This window comes from Bos javanicus, chromosome 13 (genome assembly GCF_032452875.1).
Source record: "Bos javanicus breed banteng chromosome 13, ARS-OSU_banteng_1.0, whole genome shotgun sequence".
NCBI lineage: Eukaryota > Metazoa > Chordata > Mammalia > Artiodactyla > Bovidae > Bos > Bos javanicus.
In genome coordinates this window covers 73,732,732-73,751,284 of record NC_083880.1, presented here as the reverse complement: position 1 = coordinate 73,751,284, position 18,553 = coordinate 73,732,732, and the positions used below count along the sequence as shown (strand labels likewise).

General features: G+C 44.9%; 1 protein-coding gene across 1 annotated transcript; it reads right to left on the bottom strand.

The window, feature by feature from the left end:
* Positions 1-11,182: 11,182 nt before the first annotated feature.
* LOC133258792 (serum basic protease inhibitor-like) lies at positions 11,183-15,771 on the bottom strand. The gene is made up of 2 exons (XM_061435512.1): positions 15,679-15,771; positions 11,183-11,440 (listed from the first exon to the last, which is right to left on the bottom strand). The coding sequence occupies exons 1-2, from the start codon at positions 15,769-15,771 to the stop codon at positions 11,183-11,185; spliced, it is 351 nt and encodes a 116-aa protein (XP_061291496.1).
* Positions 15,772-18,553: the final 2,782 nt, after the last annotated feature.

The window sequence follows — 18,553 nt, the reverse complement described above, 5'->3', positions numbered from 1 at the left end:
CACCTCAACATGACAGCTTTTATTTCATGCTTCTAAGTTCAGTCAAGTTTGGGAGCAGGTTGTCCTCCTGAACTCGCAGAAGGAGAATGGGCATGAGGCTCAGTTGTCCACTTTTCTAAGAAATCCGATTCCCTGATGTCGCATGTGGGGAGGGGGCTTCTTAGTTCAGTTACAGAAAGACAACTACCTTTTAGTGCCTCAGGCTCTGTGTTAGCATTTTCCCTGCATTTTTCTATAATCTTCCTAAGAATCCTTCAAGGGAGGAAATGGAGGCATGGAGATGACACTTGGCTGCTGCATTCATTTCCTAACACAGCAACTTCCCAGCCTCCCAAGTAGATCCACTTTGACGATGTTTTCCAGCTCTGCCTCTAAGATGTAGAATGGAGGCACCTTGGGAAAACAAAGTATCTGTTTCACAATGGATCAGTAAAGTGAGGCATGGGGACCACAGCAAGCACCGTAATGAAATAAATGAGAACACAGATGGTGCTGGTGCTGTTACTCACTTCCTCAGAGTCTTGGACAAATTTCTCAGCATCTCTGAGTTTTCCTTTATTCAGTTATAAAATAAGGATAACAATCTTACTTGTTAATACTTCTAGCCAGAGACCAGTAGAAACACCCCTGTTCCTAGATGAACTTCCATTCCTAGTTGAACTCATTGGGTTTATTGCTCACTAGAGCAAGGAATGGGAATCATCTTGGAAAACAATATGCTGTCTTATTAAGAAAATGTTAGAAAGAATTTATAGGATGTGGGTGGTATTAGGTGATTTGGTGGAGGGTTTCAGGAAGCTGTCTTTGCTCTGGATGAAGGCTGTGAAGAAGTGGGGTAGTTCTCTGACTGAGTATCATAATCTTAAATCTAAGAAGGGAAGGCTTGATCGAGGCTCTGAGAGCAGTACTTGGTCAAGAAGTAGCAGTCATTCAAGATAGGAAGGTGCTTTGATCATATTGATGCTTTCTGTAATTTAGCTCCTTTTGTCAATGCTCAAATATGATTATCCAGTGTACTATTTTTTCTAGATCTTTCACAAACACAGAATGGCCTCATTTGATGTTGAAGTTCTGTAAAATGTTTATGTTGAGCAGAAAAACAGAAGGACCATTGTGTACCAGCTCAGGTCTTGGAACTCAGAAGTTGCTTTTCTTTTTCTCTATCAATCTCATAGAGTCATGATGAGAATAAAAGAGTTGTATTTGTTAAATGCTTGGTCTGTCCAAGTACTGACAGAGTAACCTTTTAATGAATGTTAGATAGATAAGAGTAATAGTAATACTGCAAATATAAAAGTTCTTTAACTTTTATCAATAATTATTAATTTATGGCAGTATTAAGTTAGAGATACCAAGGAAATATTTCATGCAACGATGGGTACAATAAAGGACAGAAATGGTATGGACCTAACACAAGCAGAAGATATTAAGAAGAGGTGGCAAGAATACACAGAAGAACTATACAAAAAAAGATATTAATGACCAGATAATCATGATAGTGTGATCACTCACCTAGAGCCAGACATCCTGGAGCGTGAAGTCAGTACTGGCCCTTAGGAAGCATCACTACGAACAAAGCTAGTGGAGGTAATGGAATTCCAGGTGAGCTTTTTCAAATCCTAAAAGATGATGCTGTTAAAGTGTTGCACTCAATATGTTCCACAAATTTGGAAAATTCCAAATTTCAGCAGTGGCCATAGGACTGGAAAAGGTCAGTTTTCATTCCAGTCCCAAAGAAGGGCAATACCAAAGAACATTCAAACTTTGCGGCCAACTTCATTCATTTCACATACTAGCAAGCTAATGCTCAAAATCCTTCAAGCCAGGCTTCAACAGTACATGAACCGAGAACTTCCAGATGTTCAAGCTGGATTTAGAAAGGCAGAGGAACCAGGGATCACTGGATCATAGAAAAAGCAAGAGAATCCCAGAGAAACATTTACTTCTGCTCCATTGACTACGCTAAACCCTTTGACTATGTGGATCACAACAAACTGTGGAAAATTCTTAAAGAGATGGGAATACCAGACCACCTGACCTGCCTCCTGCGAAACCTATATGGAGGTCAGGAAGCAACAGTTAGAACCAGACATGGAACAACAGACTGGTTCTGAATTGGGAAAGGAATACGTCAAGGCTGTATATTGTCACCCTGCTTATTTAACTTATATGCAGAGTTCATCATGAGAAATGCTGGGCTGGATGGAGCTCAAGCTGGAATCAAGATTGTTGGAAGAAATATCAATACCTCAGATATGCAGATGACACCACACTTATGGCAGAAAGTGAAGAGGAACTAAGGAGCCTCTTGATAAAAGTGAAAGAGGAGAGTGAAAAAGTTGGTTTAAAATTCAACATTCAGAAAACGAAGATCATCGCATCCAGTCCCATCACTTCATGGCAAATAGATGGGGAAACAATGGAAACAGTGACAGACTTTATTTTCTTGGGCTTCAAAATCACTGCAGATGATGACTGCAGCCATGAAATTAAAAAACACTTGCTCCTTGGAAGAAAAACTATGACAAACCTAGACAGCACATTAAAAAGCAGAGACATTACTTTGCCAACAAAGGTCCGGCTAGTGAAAGCTATGGTTTTTCCAGTAGTCATGTATGGATGTGAGAGTTGGACCGTAAAGAAGGCTGGGTGCCAACAAATTGACGCTTTCATACTGTGGTGTTGGAGAGGATTCTTGAGAGGCCCTTGGACAGCAAGGAGATCAAACCAGTCAATCCTAAAGGAAATCAACCCTGAATATTCACTGAAGGACTGATGCTAAAGCTGAAGTTCCAATACTTTGGCCATCTGATGCAAAGAGCCAACTCACTGGAAAAGACCCTGATGCTGGGAAAGACTGAAGGCAGGAGGAAAAGAGGACGACAGAGGAAGAGATGGTTGGATGACATCACCGACTCTATGGATATGAGTTTGAGCAAGCTCCGGGAGCTGGTGATGGACAGGGAAACCTGGCTGCACTCCATGGGGTCGCAAAGAGTCCGACACGACTGAGCGACTCAACAACAGCAACCCAGCTGCCAGCTGAACCTTCAGCCTCGTGCACTGCAGTTCACAGCTTTCTTCTGGCACACAGACAGCCCCCAAGCCAGAAGCTAACAACAACAACTACAACCTTTAAAGGCAGCTACCAAAAGACTTCAATGCTCCGGCCGAACAGGGAGGAAGTGTGCGCAGCTTCAGGCGGAGATCGCACTTCCTCAGGCGGCCACCAGAGGGCCGTATAGAGCGGCTTCTGACGGCTGAGGAACAGGTTGGGGTGTTCGTGTTCAGTCGTGTCGGACTCTGCCACCCCTATAGACTATAGCCCTCCAGGCTCCTCTGTCCATGGGATTCTCTAGGCAAGAATACTGGAGTGGGTTGTCATTTTCTTCTCCAGGGGATCTTCCCGACCCAGGAATTGACCCTAATCTCCTGCATCTCGTGCACTGGCACACGGATTCATTACAACTGAGCCACCTTGAAAGCCCCAAGGAACAGGTGACTTGATCCCAAAGAGAACCAAGAGAAATCCCCAAACCCACCTACATTTTTGAGACACCAGCAGATCAAATAAAGAGCAGCGTGGAGTGGACAAGGGACTCAAACTGAGTGAGGCCTGTCACGGAAGGAAAGGTGCTTTAGGTTACCTCTGAGGAAGAAAGGGACCATTTCAGGAAACAGTGACACTTTGGATCGCGGGGAACTTTCTGAAGGGGATATGAAACATGACATTCCCCCCAAAATGCTTATTTGTCCCTTTTTAAAATGCATTGGACCACACATTTAAAAAACTGGGAACGAAGGAAACTAATACTCCGTGTTCTTTTAAAAGTGTGTTGGTCTGAGGAGTTCGAAGAACTTTACACCAAAATCAATGTAACTCTCAAAAGAGCAGAGTCCTTGTTTTTCTTAAAACAGATACCAGCACCTTATTTTGCAAAAAAAGAAACTTTGGCTCAGAGAGGTGAAAGGACTTGCCCAAGATCACACAGCAACATCCAAACCTACTGAAAGCCAAACTCTTCTAATTAGTAATGAATCTGTAACATTAAACTGTTATAAATAATAGTTAGTATTTTTAATTATTACATATTAATTAATTAAACAAATTATTAGTAATAATTTGTACTTTATTTGCTCCGATTAATGTTATCCATGGAGAAGGCAATGGCACCCCACTCCAGTGCTCTTGCCTGGGAAATCCCATGGACGGAGGAGCCTGGTAGGCTACAGTCCATGGGGTTGCTAAGAGTTGGACACGACTGAGCGACTTCACTTTCACTTTCATGCACTGGAGAAGAAAATGGCAACCCACTCCAGTATTGTTGCCTGAAGAATCCCAGGGACAGGAGCCTGGTGGGCTGCCGTCTATGGGGTCACACAGAGTCGGACACAACTGAAGTGACTTAGCAGCAATGTTATCAGACCAGTCTTTCATTGAGGGCTTAGTTTCAACACTTGTGCAAAGCATTTCACAAATATCATCATATCCTCTTACTTCTCATCATAATGCTCTGAGTTTCACAGAGAAAGAGAAACGCAACCTCTGATTCCAGGAGCAGCCCTGGCACCACCACTGGCCTTTAGTTCTCCTGCTGAATGTAAATATTTCACAAAACATCAACATCAAATAAGGGTATTCTGTGATCATGATATGTTGTGACAAAAATAGGGTACTCTACACTCATGTTTAAACACAAATGGCTACATTATAAAAGCCACCAAAAATGACCAAAAGTCCCCCTCTCCTGCTCCATGTGAATGACAGATGCTGACTTACCAAGTACAACTCTAAACTCCATCTAGTCTTCCCTTCTTAAGATTAAGATACCCAATCAGAGAACTGCCCTGTTCCTAACACCATCCATCCAGAGCAGAGCTAGCTTCCGGGAACTCTCCCCAAAATCACCTAACACAAGCCCACATCCTGTAAGTTCTAACATTCTCTTAATGAGAGATCATATTGCTTTCCAAGATGACTCCTGTTCCTTCCTGCTGTGAATAATAAACCCAACTAGTTCAACTAGGAATAGATGTGGTTCTAGTGGTCTCTGGCTAGAAACATTAACAAGCAGAAGCATTGTCCTTACTTTATAACTAAAGAAATTAATGCTCTGAGATGTTGAGAAATTTGCCCAAGTCTACAAGGAAGTGAGTACCAGTACCGGCATCATCAGTGCTCTTGTCTATTGAAATACTGTGCTTGCTGTGGTCCCCAGGCCTCACTTTACTCATCTGTCATGAAACAGATACTCTCTGACCTCCAAAGTTGTCTCCATCCTACATCTTCCCAGAGGCAGGAGCAGAAAAGCATCATCAAAGTCCCTCTGCTTGGGGCAGTGGAGACTTGTGATGTTAGGAAGCAAATACAGCAGCTAAGAGCCATTTCCCTGCCTCCATTTCCTCCCTTGAAGGATTCCTAGGATGATGAAAACAATAATGCAGGCAAAATGCTAGGGCAGAGCCTGGGACACAAAAAAGGTACTTGCCTTTCTTTACCTGAAGTAAGAATCCCCATCCCCATGCATACCCTCAGGAGAGGGAGTCCTCAGAAAAGTGGACAACTGAGCCTCATGTCTTTACTCCTTCTGAGAGTCCAGGAGGATACCTTGCACCCAAATGTGACCTAGCCCAAGAAGTGAAGAATGAAAGCCTTCATGTAGATTTGTCTGTCTCCTGAGTTTTTGTGTAGTGTGCATGGTGCTATGATGGATTGCCTTTCTATACCTGGTAGGGTCTCGCCTGAGGACAAGAAAACGGGGGAGGTGCGCGCTGCTCTGCAGAACAGTGAGAAGGACCACCATTTCCATGGAACCATTGGTTACGGTTTTTGGTTGCAAACAACCAGACTCCACTCCAGTTAGTTTAATTTGCATATGAATTTATTAAAATATGTTAGTTTGAAAATACAGAAAAGAAAATGCAACATCATTGTGGGGGATGGTGGCTTCTTCTCTGAAAAGGTCTATCCCAACACTTACGCCAAGAACCAGATACCAGAGATTCTACCCTGGCCATCCACAGGGAGAGAAGTGATGGTGGGGAGGGGGATGAGGTGAGGATGGAGTGAGAATGGGGGTAAAGACAAAAATCCTGGCAAAAACCGTAGGCTCTACAGTTCTCAGGTTTGAATGATGTGTTCCTGCATTCATCCCTTCCTTCCTCATATAATTATGAACAGTCTTCTTTGTGCCAGGAAATGTGCTAAGGGCTAGGATAAAGTGAAGACTTGCTCTCATGGAGCTTGGAGCAAAGTGAATGAGAAAGAACCAAGGTATATAGTCCCACAGGTGGAAGGAAAGAGGCAAAGTTCTGCTGAGGAGTGTAGCCTTGAGTTCGTTCGACTTGGAGGAGACTGACTGTTTCAGAAGCAGCCACAGTCCAGCTCTGCATGGATCCTTGTCGGAGAGAGCACAGATCACACGTCCTCTGCCAAAAGAATGGAACTTGTTGATGGACACCACTGAAGCCCCAGACCTGGACACCTGTCATCGTGACCGATCCTAAACTTTCCCGGAAATGTGCATGTGCAGTCTTCCTGGGGCCGGGATGACCAACAAGAAGGAAGTGAGTTTTCCAAGCCTAGGTTGGGTGCACAGAAGCACTACAGACAGGCTTCCTAGAGTAGCTGACTCAGTGTTCCCATCTTAGAAAGGGGGAGCATGTGAGAAGGCTCCAGTTATCATGATGGACAGTCCAGCGGATAACCTTCTGCCAGGCTGGCCCCTGAAGGACACGCTCAGTGTGTGGTTTCACAGGACAATTCAGCCACTTCCCCTGGGACACAGCAAGGAGGAAAGACACCATGTAGGTGTGAATGGTGTGTGGTGCCCTGAGCTCCGCCTGCTTCCCCAGCCCTTCCCCTCAAACTGCCCTGTCATTTCCCTCACCTCTGGGACCCGGACACATGTCAGCAGGACTTCACACAGTCCTGTGATGTGTGGAAGTTGTTCTGATTCCCCAAACAGCCACCATATATAAAGGTCTCCAGTGTCCAGCCTTGGCACTGCAGAAATACCCAATCTTCCAGTGCTTGCAGGGACTCGTGACAGAAGACCACCCGAGAAGCCTCTGGAATGGCAGAGGCAGTGGGTCAGATACGAGGATGGTCATCACATCTCGGTCTACAAGGTCAACTGAAACCACCAGTTGGTTTGCAGTAGAGAATGTTAGGGTGGTGGGGCTGGCCAAATTAAAAAGCCACTTGACAATCTGCCTCCTGGGACCTTATTTTCATATTGCTAGTTGTGACCATGATATGGCAATCGTGTACAAATTTACATCTCCTTCACGAAGTATTTTAAGATTAATTGGTATGATTCCTTTGATTAGTTTCAAAACACTCTGCCTAAAAACACACAATACGACACAGGTAAAAAACATTCACCACGTGTCAGTAGTTATTCAGCTGGGTACACTATATTGATACTGTGATTTATAATAAGAAATACTGTATTTGTTTTTCATCCTTTTCCTGGAAGAGTTCCTAAACCTTGGTACTTCTTTCATATACATATTTTTTTTCTGGTAAAATCCCAATAGTGAGATATTTAAAAAATAAAAGTACACAGCACAATAAAATTTTCATCTTGCTAATGAAACCTTTTGACTCTGTAGATTGAACAATCACCAATAGCTAATGATTGAATGCATCGTTAGTGGGTAAAGACACTTCCATAAAAACCTCAAAGAGAAGACATTCATGTCTCCAAAGAACTGACATCGATCCAGAAAACAACATAGGGTCAGGCTCCATCACGACTCACCTGGACCACAGCAGCCTGCTCACTGGACGTCTGTCTCTCTCCTTCGCCCTCTAGAGGGCAGTCTCTGAACTCCAGTCTCGAAGATCCCAGTTGTATCCCATGGCTTCCTTTACCAAATCCTCATGAATCCCCATCGTTCTGAGTCAAATTCTGACTCATAAAGTCTCACAAGCATAACTTATTACCATGGCCTCTCTGCCTCATTCCCTTCCACTCCCCTCCATTCCACTCACTCAGCTTCAACAGCCATGATCCTGGCTGCTATTCAAACACACCAGGCACTTGGACCAAAGCCTCTACTCAAACCTCTCCTTATCACAAAGAGTTTCTCTGACCCCTACAGAAAGAGCTCAACATCCTTCCTCCCCATCACTCTCTACCTTAAAAAAACTCATAACTTACCATAGGGTTTCTGCCCTTCTTTACTATTATCTGTCTCCCTCAAAGAAGGCGAGATTTTTGCCATATTTTGGCTACTGAGAACACTGTTTTGCAGGGATTTAATAAATGCAAATAGATTAAGGGATTAAATAAACACAATAAATGCAAATAGATTCAAGGGATTAGATCTGATAGAGTACCTGAAGAAATATGGACAGAGGTTTGTGATATTATACAGGAGGCAGTGATCAAGACCATCCCCAAGAAAAAGAAATGCAAAAAGGCAAAATGGTTGTCTGAGGAGACCTTACAAATAGCTGAGAAAAGAAGAGAAGCTAAAGGCAAAGGAGAAAAGGAAAGCTATAATCATTTGAATGCAGGGTTTCAAAGAATAGCAAAGAGAGATAAGAAAGCCTTCCTCAGTGATCAATGCAAAGAAATAGAGGAAAACAATAGAATGGGAAAGACTAGAGGTCTCTTCAAGAAAATTAGAGATACCAAGGGAACATTTCATGCAAAGATGGGCACAATAAAGGACAGAAATGGTATTAACCTGACAGAAGCAGAAGATATTAAGAAGAGGTGGCAAGAATATACAGAAGAACTGTACAAAAAAGATCTTCATGACCCAGATTACAATAATGGGGTGATCACTCACCTAGAGCCAGACATTCTGGAGTGTGAAGTCAAGTGGGCCTTAGGAAGCATCACTATGAACAAAGCTAGTGGAGGTGATGGAATTCTAGTTGAGCTATTTCAAATCCTAAATGGTGATGCTGTTAAAGTGCTGCACGCAATATGCCAGCAAATTTGGAAAACTCAGCAGTGGCCGCAGGACTGGAAAAGGTCAGTTTTCATTCCAATACAAAAGAAAGGTAATACAAAAGAATGTTCAAACTACCACACAATTGCACTCATCTCACATGCTAGCAAAGTAATGCTCAAAATCATAGACTTCAACAGTACATGAACTGTGAACTTCCAGATGTTCAAGTTGGATTTTAAAAAGGCAGAGAAACCAGAGATCAAATTGCTAACATCTGTTGGATCATCAAAAAATCAAGAGAGCTCCAGAAAAACATCTATTTCTGCTTTATTGACTATGCCAAATCCTTTGACTGTGTGGATCACAACAGACTGGAAAATTCTGAAAGAGATGGGAATACCAGAGCACCTCACCTGCCTCTTTAGAGATCTGTATGCAGGTCAAGAAGCAACAGTTAGAACTGGACATGGAACAACAGACTGGTTCCAAATTGGGAAAGGAATAAGTCAAGGCTATATATTGTCACCCTGCTTATTTAACTTATATGCAGAGTACCTCATGTGAAATGCTGGGCTGGATGAAGTACAAACTGGAATCAAGATTGCCGGGAGAAATATCAATAACCTCAGATATGCAGATCACACCACCCTTATGGCAGAAAGTGAAGAAGAACTAAAGAAGCTCTTGATGAAAGTGAAAGAGGAGAGTGAAAAACTGGCTTAAAGCTCAACATTCAGAAAATGAAGATGATGGCATCTGGTCCCATCACTTCATGGGAAATAGATATGGAAACAGTGACAGACTTTATTTTGGGGGCCTCCAAAATCACTGCAGATGATGACTGCAGCCATGAAGTTAAGAGACATTTGCTCCTTGAAAGAAAAGCTATGACCAACCTAGACAGCATATTAAAATAGTAAAAAATAGTCAAAGTAATAGAGACATTACTTTGCCAACAAAGGTCCATTTAGTGAAAGCTATGATTTTTCAAGTAGTCACATATGAATGTGAGAGTTGGACTATAAAGAAAGCTGAGCGCCAAAGAAGTGATGCTTTTGAACTGTGGTGTTGGAGAAGACTCTTGAAAATCCCTTGGACAGCAAGGAGATCTAACCAGTTCATCCTAAAGGAAATCAGTCCTGGATATTCATTGGAAGGACTGATGCTGAAGCTGAAACTCCAATACTTTGGCCACCTAATGTGAAGAACTGACTCATTGGAAAAGACCTTGATGCTGGGAGGGATTGGGGGCAGGAGAAGAAGGGGATGACAGAGGAAGAGATGGTTGGATGGCATCACCAACTCAATGGACATGAGTTTGAGTAAACTCCGGGAGTTGGTGATGGACAGGGAAGCCTGGCATGCTGCAGTCTATGGATAGCAAAGAGTCAGACACAACTGAGCAACTGAACTGAAAATTCCCAAAAGTATCCCAACACCCACAAGAAGGAAAGTTATGGTGAGGAGGACGGTGAAGGTAAGGATGCAGTGAGGATGAGGGGTAGGAGTAGATACTTGCTTTTATCACATCAGCATTTCTCTTTCGTGCCTCAGATATTGATGGACTGCCTGCTTCGTGCCAGGAACTATGCTAAGTGCTAGGCACACAATGAAGACTAGCTCTCCTGGTCCTTAGAGCTGCTGGAGGAGACAGAACCAAAGCAAGTAGAGCTATGGGAGGAAGCAAAGAGATGGATTTCTGCTGAGGAGGGCAGGGTTGAGAAGGAAGAGGAGAAGGCCGAATTGCTTCAGAAGCAGCCAGAATCCAGCCCTGTGTGGGTCCTCCTTGGACGTCAGCATCTCAGCAGAGCACAGTTCACAGGTTCTCTGCAAAAAAGAAAGGAACTTGCTGATTGACAATTCTGAAGCCCCAGACCTGGACACCGTTCATCCCGACATGTCCTCGACCACCACAGAGATGAGCAATCCCTAGGACCAGGGTGACCAACAAGAAGAAAGTGAGTTTTCCAAGCCTAGCTGGAAAAGCCTAGCACTGCAGACCTGCTCCATGAGGTGCTGACTCAGTGTTCCTATCTGAGAAAGGGGAGCATGTGAGTAGGCTCAGATTATCATGATGGGGTTTGTAGCAGTGACCCTCTGCCAAGCTGGCCCCTGGAAGTCGTGCTCAGTATACGGTTTCACCAGACACTGCAGCCACTTCTCCTGGGCGGCGGCGAGGGAAAAAGTCACTGTGAGGTTCTGAGGTTCTGTGTGCGCCCCCGAGCCCTTACCCCAGCCCTTCCCTCCCCCTGCCTGCCCCTGTCTTACCTCAGTGGCCAAGAGAGCCACCGCACGTCCTCCTGAGGTCCGCTGCCCTCAGGAGGTTGTTCTCTTTGGCGTCACACCCACCATATACAAAGGGCTCCCAGAACGTGGAGCTGGCGTTGAAGAAGTACCTGACGTTCACACCCTTGCAGGGACCCCTGTATGGAGGCTCCAGGCCGAAGTGAGGCTGCAGGACTGCAAGGATGGCACAGGCCCCGGGTCCATTATGCAGATACTCATTATAGCTTGAATACAAGGTCAACTGCAACAATCAGCTTGTCTGCAGTAGAGTGGTGGGGCGTGGGTGGTAAAGAATTAAAAGGCCATTCACGTTACTGTTAATGTTGTGTCGTGACCGTGATATGGTAATCTGTAAAAAATTATATCTCCTTCATGAAGTATATATGGATCGATGGGCATGATGCCTCAGATTAGCTTCAAAACAATTCATGAAAAATAAGAGGACCTACATCAATAATATTCTCCTCATGTCAGTAACTGTTTAAGCTGAATGATGAACAAATGGATTTTATAATACTATTCTCTGTACTTAAGTGAAAGGTTGAAAGTTTCCACTGTTTAAAAAAAAATGTGTGAAGGGGCTTCCCTGATGGCCCCCTGGTTAGGGGGGCACAGGTTGAATCCCTGGTTGGGGAACTAAAATCACACACATACACACACACACTCACAAAAGCATGTATGTGTCATGTATTTGTACTTGTACATCTCTGTGTGTGCAGCCAAAAAAGAAGGTGTGAAGGCACCAGTCAGAATGGCCATCATCAAAAAGTCTACAAACAATAAATGCTGGAGGAGATGTGGAGAAAAGGGAATGCTCTTGCACTGTTGGTGGGGATGTAAATTGATATAGCCACTACAGAAGACAATATCCAGATTCCTTAAAAAACTAAGAATAAAACCATATGACCCAGCAATCCCACTCCTAGGCATATACTCTGAGAAAACCAAAACTGGAAAAGATGCATGTATCCCATTGCTCATTGCAGCACTATTTACAGTAGCTAGAACATGGAAGCAACCTAGACGTCCATTGACAGACGCGTGGATGAAGAAGTTGTGGTACATATACACAATGGAATATTACTCAGCCATAAAAAGGAATGCATTTGAGTCTGTTCTAATGAGGGAGATGAACCTAGAGCCTATTATACAGAGTGAAGTAAGTCAAAAAGAGAAAGATAAATATCATGTACTGACACATATATATGGAATCTATAAAAATGGTACTGAAGAATTTATTTGCAGGGCAGCAGTGGAGAAACAGACATAGAGACTAGACTTATGGACACGGGGAGAGGGGAGGAGAGGGTGAGACGTACGGAAAGAGTAACATGGAAACTTACATTACCATATGTAAAATAGATAGCCAACGGGAATTTGCTCTATGGCTTAGGAAACTGGCTCTGATTCAACCCAGAGGGGTGGGATGGGGAGGAAAATGGGATGGAGGTTCAAGAGGGAGGGGATATTTGTATCCCTATGGCTGATTCATGTTGAGGTTTGACAGAAAACAACAAAATTATGCACAGCAATTATCCTTCAACTAAAAAATAAATAAATTAAAAAGAAAAAATAAATGGAAAGAAACAATGCAGAAGTAACCAAAAAAAGAAGAAGAAGGTGTGAAGGAATCATGCTGCGAAATCATGGAAGAAAATAAACCAGTGTATTAACAGGGATCACCTCCTAGAGACTGGAATAATGGAATATTGACATTGCAGTTTACGATAAAGAAATATTTGTTCTTTGTGCCATTCCTGGCAAAGAGCTCCTAAAACCCTGAAATTCTAAAGCTGTCTTTTGTTATGGGAAGGGGAGTAACTACTGGAGAACCCCTAGGTGACCCAGGATTGGGTACTGCCTGACCAAAGAGAGGGTTGAACTTTCATTGCTCCCCTCCTCCTTGACCTCCCCTGGCCCAGCTTAGGGAGGGGAGAGGAGCTGTCTGTTGAACAGTCTCCAATGGCTAATGATTCAATGCATCATGACTAGGTAATGAAGCCTCCATCAAACCCTCAACAGAGCAAGTCATTCATGTCCTTCGAGAGAACTGAGATGGACCCAGCAAACAATACAGGTACCTGCTCCATCACTGCTCACCTGGGCCACTACAGCATCTTGCTCCCCAGACCTCTGTCTCTGCCCTTCATCTCCTAGAGGCACTCTCTGCTCTGCAGCCTCAGGGATCCTCTTAAAACTTGAGTCCTATTGCATGGCTCCCATGACCAATCCCTCAGTGACTCCTCAGCTCTCTCAGAGTCAAATTTGGATTCTTATAAAGTCCTCACGACCTGCCCCCGTGGCCTCTCTGCCTCATCCCCTTCCACTCCCCTCCCCTCACCCCCCAGCTCCAGTCACCCTGGTCCTGGCTGCTGCGCAAACACACCAAGCTCATTTTTGGCAGCCTCTGCCTCCTTATAACAAAGGGTTTCCCTGACCCTCTATAGAATTAGTACAGCCTCCTTTATCCCCTTCACTCTTTTTCTTCACATCACTCATTGCCACCTGGCAGAGGACTTTTCCCTGTCTCTATGCTCCCTCCAAGGAGGCAAGTTGGGCTTCCCTTGTGGCTTAGCTGGTAAAGAATCTGCCTGCAATGCAGGAGACCTGGGTTGGGAAGATGCCCTGGAGAAGGGAAAAGGTACCCATTCCAGTATTCTGGCCTGGAGAATTCCATGGACTGTATAGTCCATGGGGTTACAAATAGTCTGACATAACTGAGCAACTTTCACTTTCAAGAAGGGAAGTTATTTTGCTATTTTGTGTACAGCTGTTTCCCTACATCAAGAACAATGCTTTTAGGGACTTAAGAGGTATTTGTTAAAGGAATCAACTTCCCACTCCATGTTCAAGCCAAGAACACAGCTGTTGAATAGAATGGATATCATTCAATCGCTGTTTGATGATGAGGTAAGTCAACATAACTATGAATCCAGCACTACCATTCTATATCTTGAGAAGATAATAAAATAATAGACATAGGGGACAAAAGGAAGGGCCTTGAGTTTTGACTAACATTGCTCCAGTCTGGAAAAAATAGCCTTGGCCCCACGAGCGAACCTGGCTCTCCCTGCAGTTGTCTCAGGCAGAGCAGAAATTCAGCTGCCTGCCTCCACCCCTGCCTTTCTAATTAATTTTAATGATATAGAAATAATCATTATTTGATACCAAGATATTTGGAGCAGGGAAGGGAAAGGTAGGCAGAGTAAGTCTTCCAGATCTTCCAGATGAAGACATGTTGATGGAAAATGTACCTCACTGGTTATGAAATGTAATCGTGCATGCTAAGTCGCTTCAGTCATGTCCGACTCTTGACAAACCCATAGACTGTAGCCTGGCAGGCTCCTCTGTCCATAGGTTTCTCCAGACAAGAATACTGGAGTGGGTTGCTGTACCCTCCTCCAAGGGATCTTCCTAACCCAGGGATCAAACCCACACCTCTAATGTTTCCTGGATTGGCAGGTGGGTTCTTTACCACTCACACTACTTGGAAAGCCCATGAAATGTGATTAAACTCTCAATATTCATGACTGGTCATCCCTTAAAAGAACCTGTGTAACAGGTAATCCCGCCCCTCATTCAAGTGAGGAAACCAGAGATGACTTGCCCCGGGACACACAGCATGTAACTACTAAAGTCACTATAATATAATCATGTCACATCCCATTTGATAGAGGACCAGATTCTGCTGAGGAATCCATATAAAGTACATAATTGATCATCACTGCCGGGAGCACAGACCCACACTAATTACACCCCTGGCTCCTGAGCCACAGTCACCCAATCACAGGCAAGAGCAAGTCTGGGTTATGTCCCTGACAGCAAATACTTGGTGTCCCTACCTATACCAACCAGTTCTGAAATGCCCACCGGGCATCCCACAAGTCAGTTCACTTGAATTGCGGTGTTAGGCAATTGTACTGAGGCTTCAATAGATAGGCAAATTGATTGAATCATTGATCATTGGTGATTGAACTCAGTCTCAGTACCTCCCCTCTCCCCAGAAGTACTAGGGGTTTAGAGTTCTATTCTCTAATCACCTGATGAGATTTTTTTGGAGACAAGCCCCATCCTGAAACTACTCTGGGTCCCTTTCTTTGACTCATCACATTACCTTACAAAAGACGGTCAATCCCAAACAGGATGTCTGCACCAGGAACCAGAACAAGGATCAAGTACTGATCTTTTCATTACACTACAGTGAGATTCGAGGACAAGGCAGAGACTAGGAACAGAGAGTCTCAGAGATCAGGTCCCTGATGTCATATAGTTGGGCAGGAAACTTTTTTTATGCTGGAAACATGATGATTTCTTTCTGAGAGTCAGCAAACGTCCCTGGAGTTAAAACTGCCCAATTTCTCAGGAGAAATCCGGAGAGGGTTGGCAGTGTCCACCCCACCCCTGTTCCCCAGCCCCTTTCATGGACTCCCCTCATCATCCCACTCCCAATCTGTAGAGGAGAGGTGAGCCAGGACTTACCATTGTCCTTGCAGCTGGTGTCACCACTGGGGTGCTGGTCATCAGGGTGCCCAGGAGAAGGAGAAGGGCTGCAGAGAGGCAGAGCCGGCTCATCTTCGTGGCCTTCAGGAGGGCTCCTGAGGATGCTGGGGATGGACTGGGCTTTCTATATCCTGGCTGAGGGGTGGGATCAGGTGATGAGGAAGGGAAGTGGGCAAGGGGAGGAGTTGGGTCAGTCCTGTTTATTGCTTAATCTCCCCACCTAACCGGGGTTCCCATTTCTGCGTGCAGGGGCCAAATGCCCAACAACAGCACTTCTCAGACATGATGATACCTGTGGGTCTCATGGAAACAAGGATTGTGATCAGACAGGTGGAACTGTGTCCAATATGGTCACTCAAGAAGCACCCCAGCACCTAGAGCAGTGCCTGGCATTGATGGATGTCTGTGAGTGGATGAGAGCCAATCAAAGGAAAGATAAGCAATCAGCAGTGTGTGAGCTCCAGTCCTCCATTTCAGCCTGCTGCAGGTGTTATCACATCTGGGCATCAATGCCTTTCCCCCGCCCTCCCACCTCACCTCCCTCAGGAGGCAGCTGTGACAAAGCCACCTTCCTGCAACCATTGTGGTAACATCTCAAGCAGATGGAAATTGCAGTTTACCTGCAGAGGCCCAGGCAGTAGCTGAGCTGGGGGAAGGCAATGTTTTCCTAGGGGGCCTGGTGCGGGGGGGCAAAGATCCTCATTTTCTGGGGACAGAAAGGAGTAAGGGGAGGGGGCAGAGGGGAAGAGGGAGCCGAACATGTCTCTGCAGCATGATCACCTGCCATCCCTCACCTGGTTTTAGCCACAGGAAATCTGTCTGTCTGAGTGGACCTCAGGACAGGCTGGAGTGGATTTGTGGAGGGTTTGGAAGACTGCCTGCAGCCATCTCTTCTCTCTACTCTCTCCTCAGTGGTTTTGCAATCAGAGCACCTCAGTCTGAATCCTGGCTCTGCCTCCTTCTTACTTTGTGACCTGGGGCCAGAAATCTCCCAGAGCCCCGTGTCTTCAGGTGTCAGAAGAGTCATGCCCTCATCATGAGGTTGCTGTGGAAGCAATGGGGGCAACTGACAGACATTCCTTCTCCCAGAAAAGTCAAAGTCCTTTGTAATAATAACTATAATGAGTAATGACAGCAATTAACATTTAGCTCCTTCTGTGTGCAGTCATCATTCTATGCATTTGATGTACATTATCTCATCTAATCCTCAGGATAATCCTAAAAGAAACAGTGAGGAAATCTTCATATTTTCTAACAATACAGATGAGAAATTTGAGGCAATAAGAAATTTGTCATTTGACTAAGGTCATACTGGGTAGACAGGATTTGAACCCAAGAAACTGGCTGCATCCAGTCTGTGCGCCATGCACTCTGCTGCTTTGTAAGGAATGAAGTGTGGTGCACAGGTGAGGGTTTACACACCCTCCCCTTCCACTCCTCCCATCTATTCACTCCCCATTATAGCTGTGTGCAACAAGGCTCTCCCATACACGCTTACTCATCCACACACAGACAGCATCTTCCCACTGACACACACATACACACTAACAGCGACCAGTGCCAAGATGTTACACAATTCCCTTTGTGGAAAACTTTATCCCCTTTAATGCTCACATCAAATCTCTCCTCTCTAGGGGATATTTCCACCTTGCCACCTATCACAGAGGCAGAAAAAATGAAGCACAGAGAGGTGAAGGCATCACCCAACACCAAACTGCTGATCAGCAGTAAAAACAAGACCACAGTAAAAATAAAACAAAGATAGAGCCCAATCTTCTAGGCAATTACACACACACACACACACACACACTCACACACCATGCTCCACTTTCAGGGTCAAGGAGAAGGAAGCCAGGCTCACTGTCTAGAAGCTCCAAGAACATGCCCAGACAAATGTCAGGCGGGCTCAGAGCAGGGAGATGAGCTGAGAGGACAGGGAGGGTTGGTGGCCGGCCTTTGAAGTGGGGCAGTCTTGTGGGACCTCATCTTCCACCTGTGAGGTCTGCTCTAACTCTGGAGATTTTGTCAGAATGGAACTGACTGGGAGATGGCCAGTTGGTGTCGGAGAATTGGCTGGTGTTGGTAGGAACACCAAGAATTTGGTGTCTGGGAAAAACCCAGGGCCACTCATCTCTGGGCTTCAGTGGCTGAGATGAGGCTTAGGAACAGGAGAGTGATGAGTGTGGGGCCGTGCGTCCAGAAACTATTACCCAATATCTGCATTTAAACAGTTCTTGCAGATGTCAGGCACTCTATCCAGTGGATTTTGACAGAATAATATCTTGACTTGAACTTACCACTCACTACTAAGTGACTGAGGGCCACTCACTAATCTGCAGTTTTCCCGTGTGGAAACAGGTGACGTCTACCATGCAGGTTCTGGGAAGGGATTACCTATCATCATAGAAAGAGTTTATTTACACATTTTATGGCCAAGATATCCATTTCCACCAAGATATTGTTACCAAGTCTGCTGCTGCTGCTGCTAAGTCACTTCAGTCTTGTTTGACTCTGTGTGACCCCATAGACGGCAGCCCACCAGGCTCCCATGTCCCCAGGATTCTCCAGGCAAGAACACTGGAGTGGGTTGCCATTTCCTTCTCCAATGCCTGAAAGTGAAAGTGAAGTCGCTCAGTTGTGTCCGAACTCTTAACGACCCCATAGACTGCAGCCTACCAGGCTCCTCCGCCCATGGGATTTTCCAGGCAAGAGTACTGGAGTGGGGTGCCATTGCCGTCTCTGTTACCAAGTCTAAGCTCGCTCTATTCGCTGCACAACAGGTCAATAAATCAGGAGATGAGGTGTGGAGAAATCGGGCAGACCAAGAAGAAGACGGCAGGCTATTGTCTCAAAT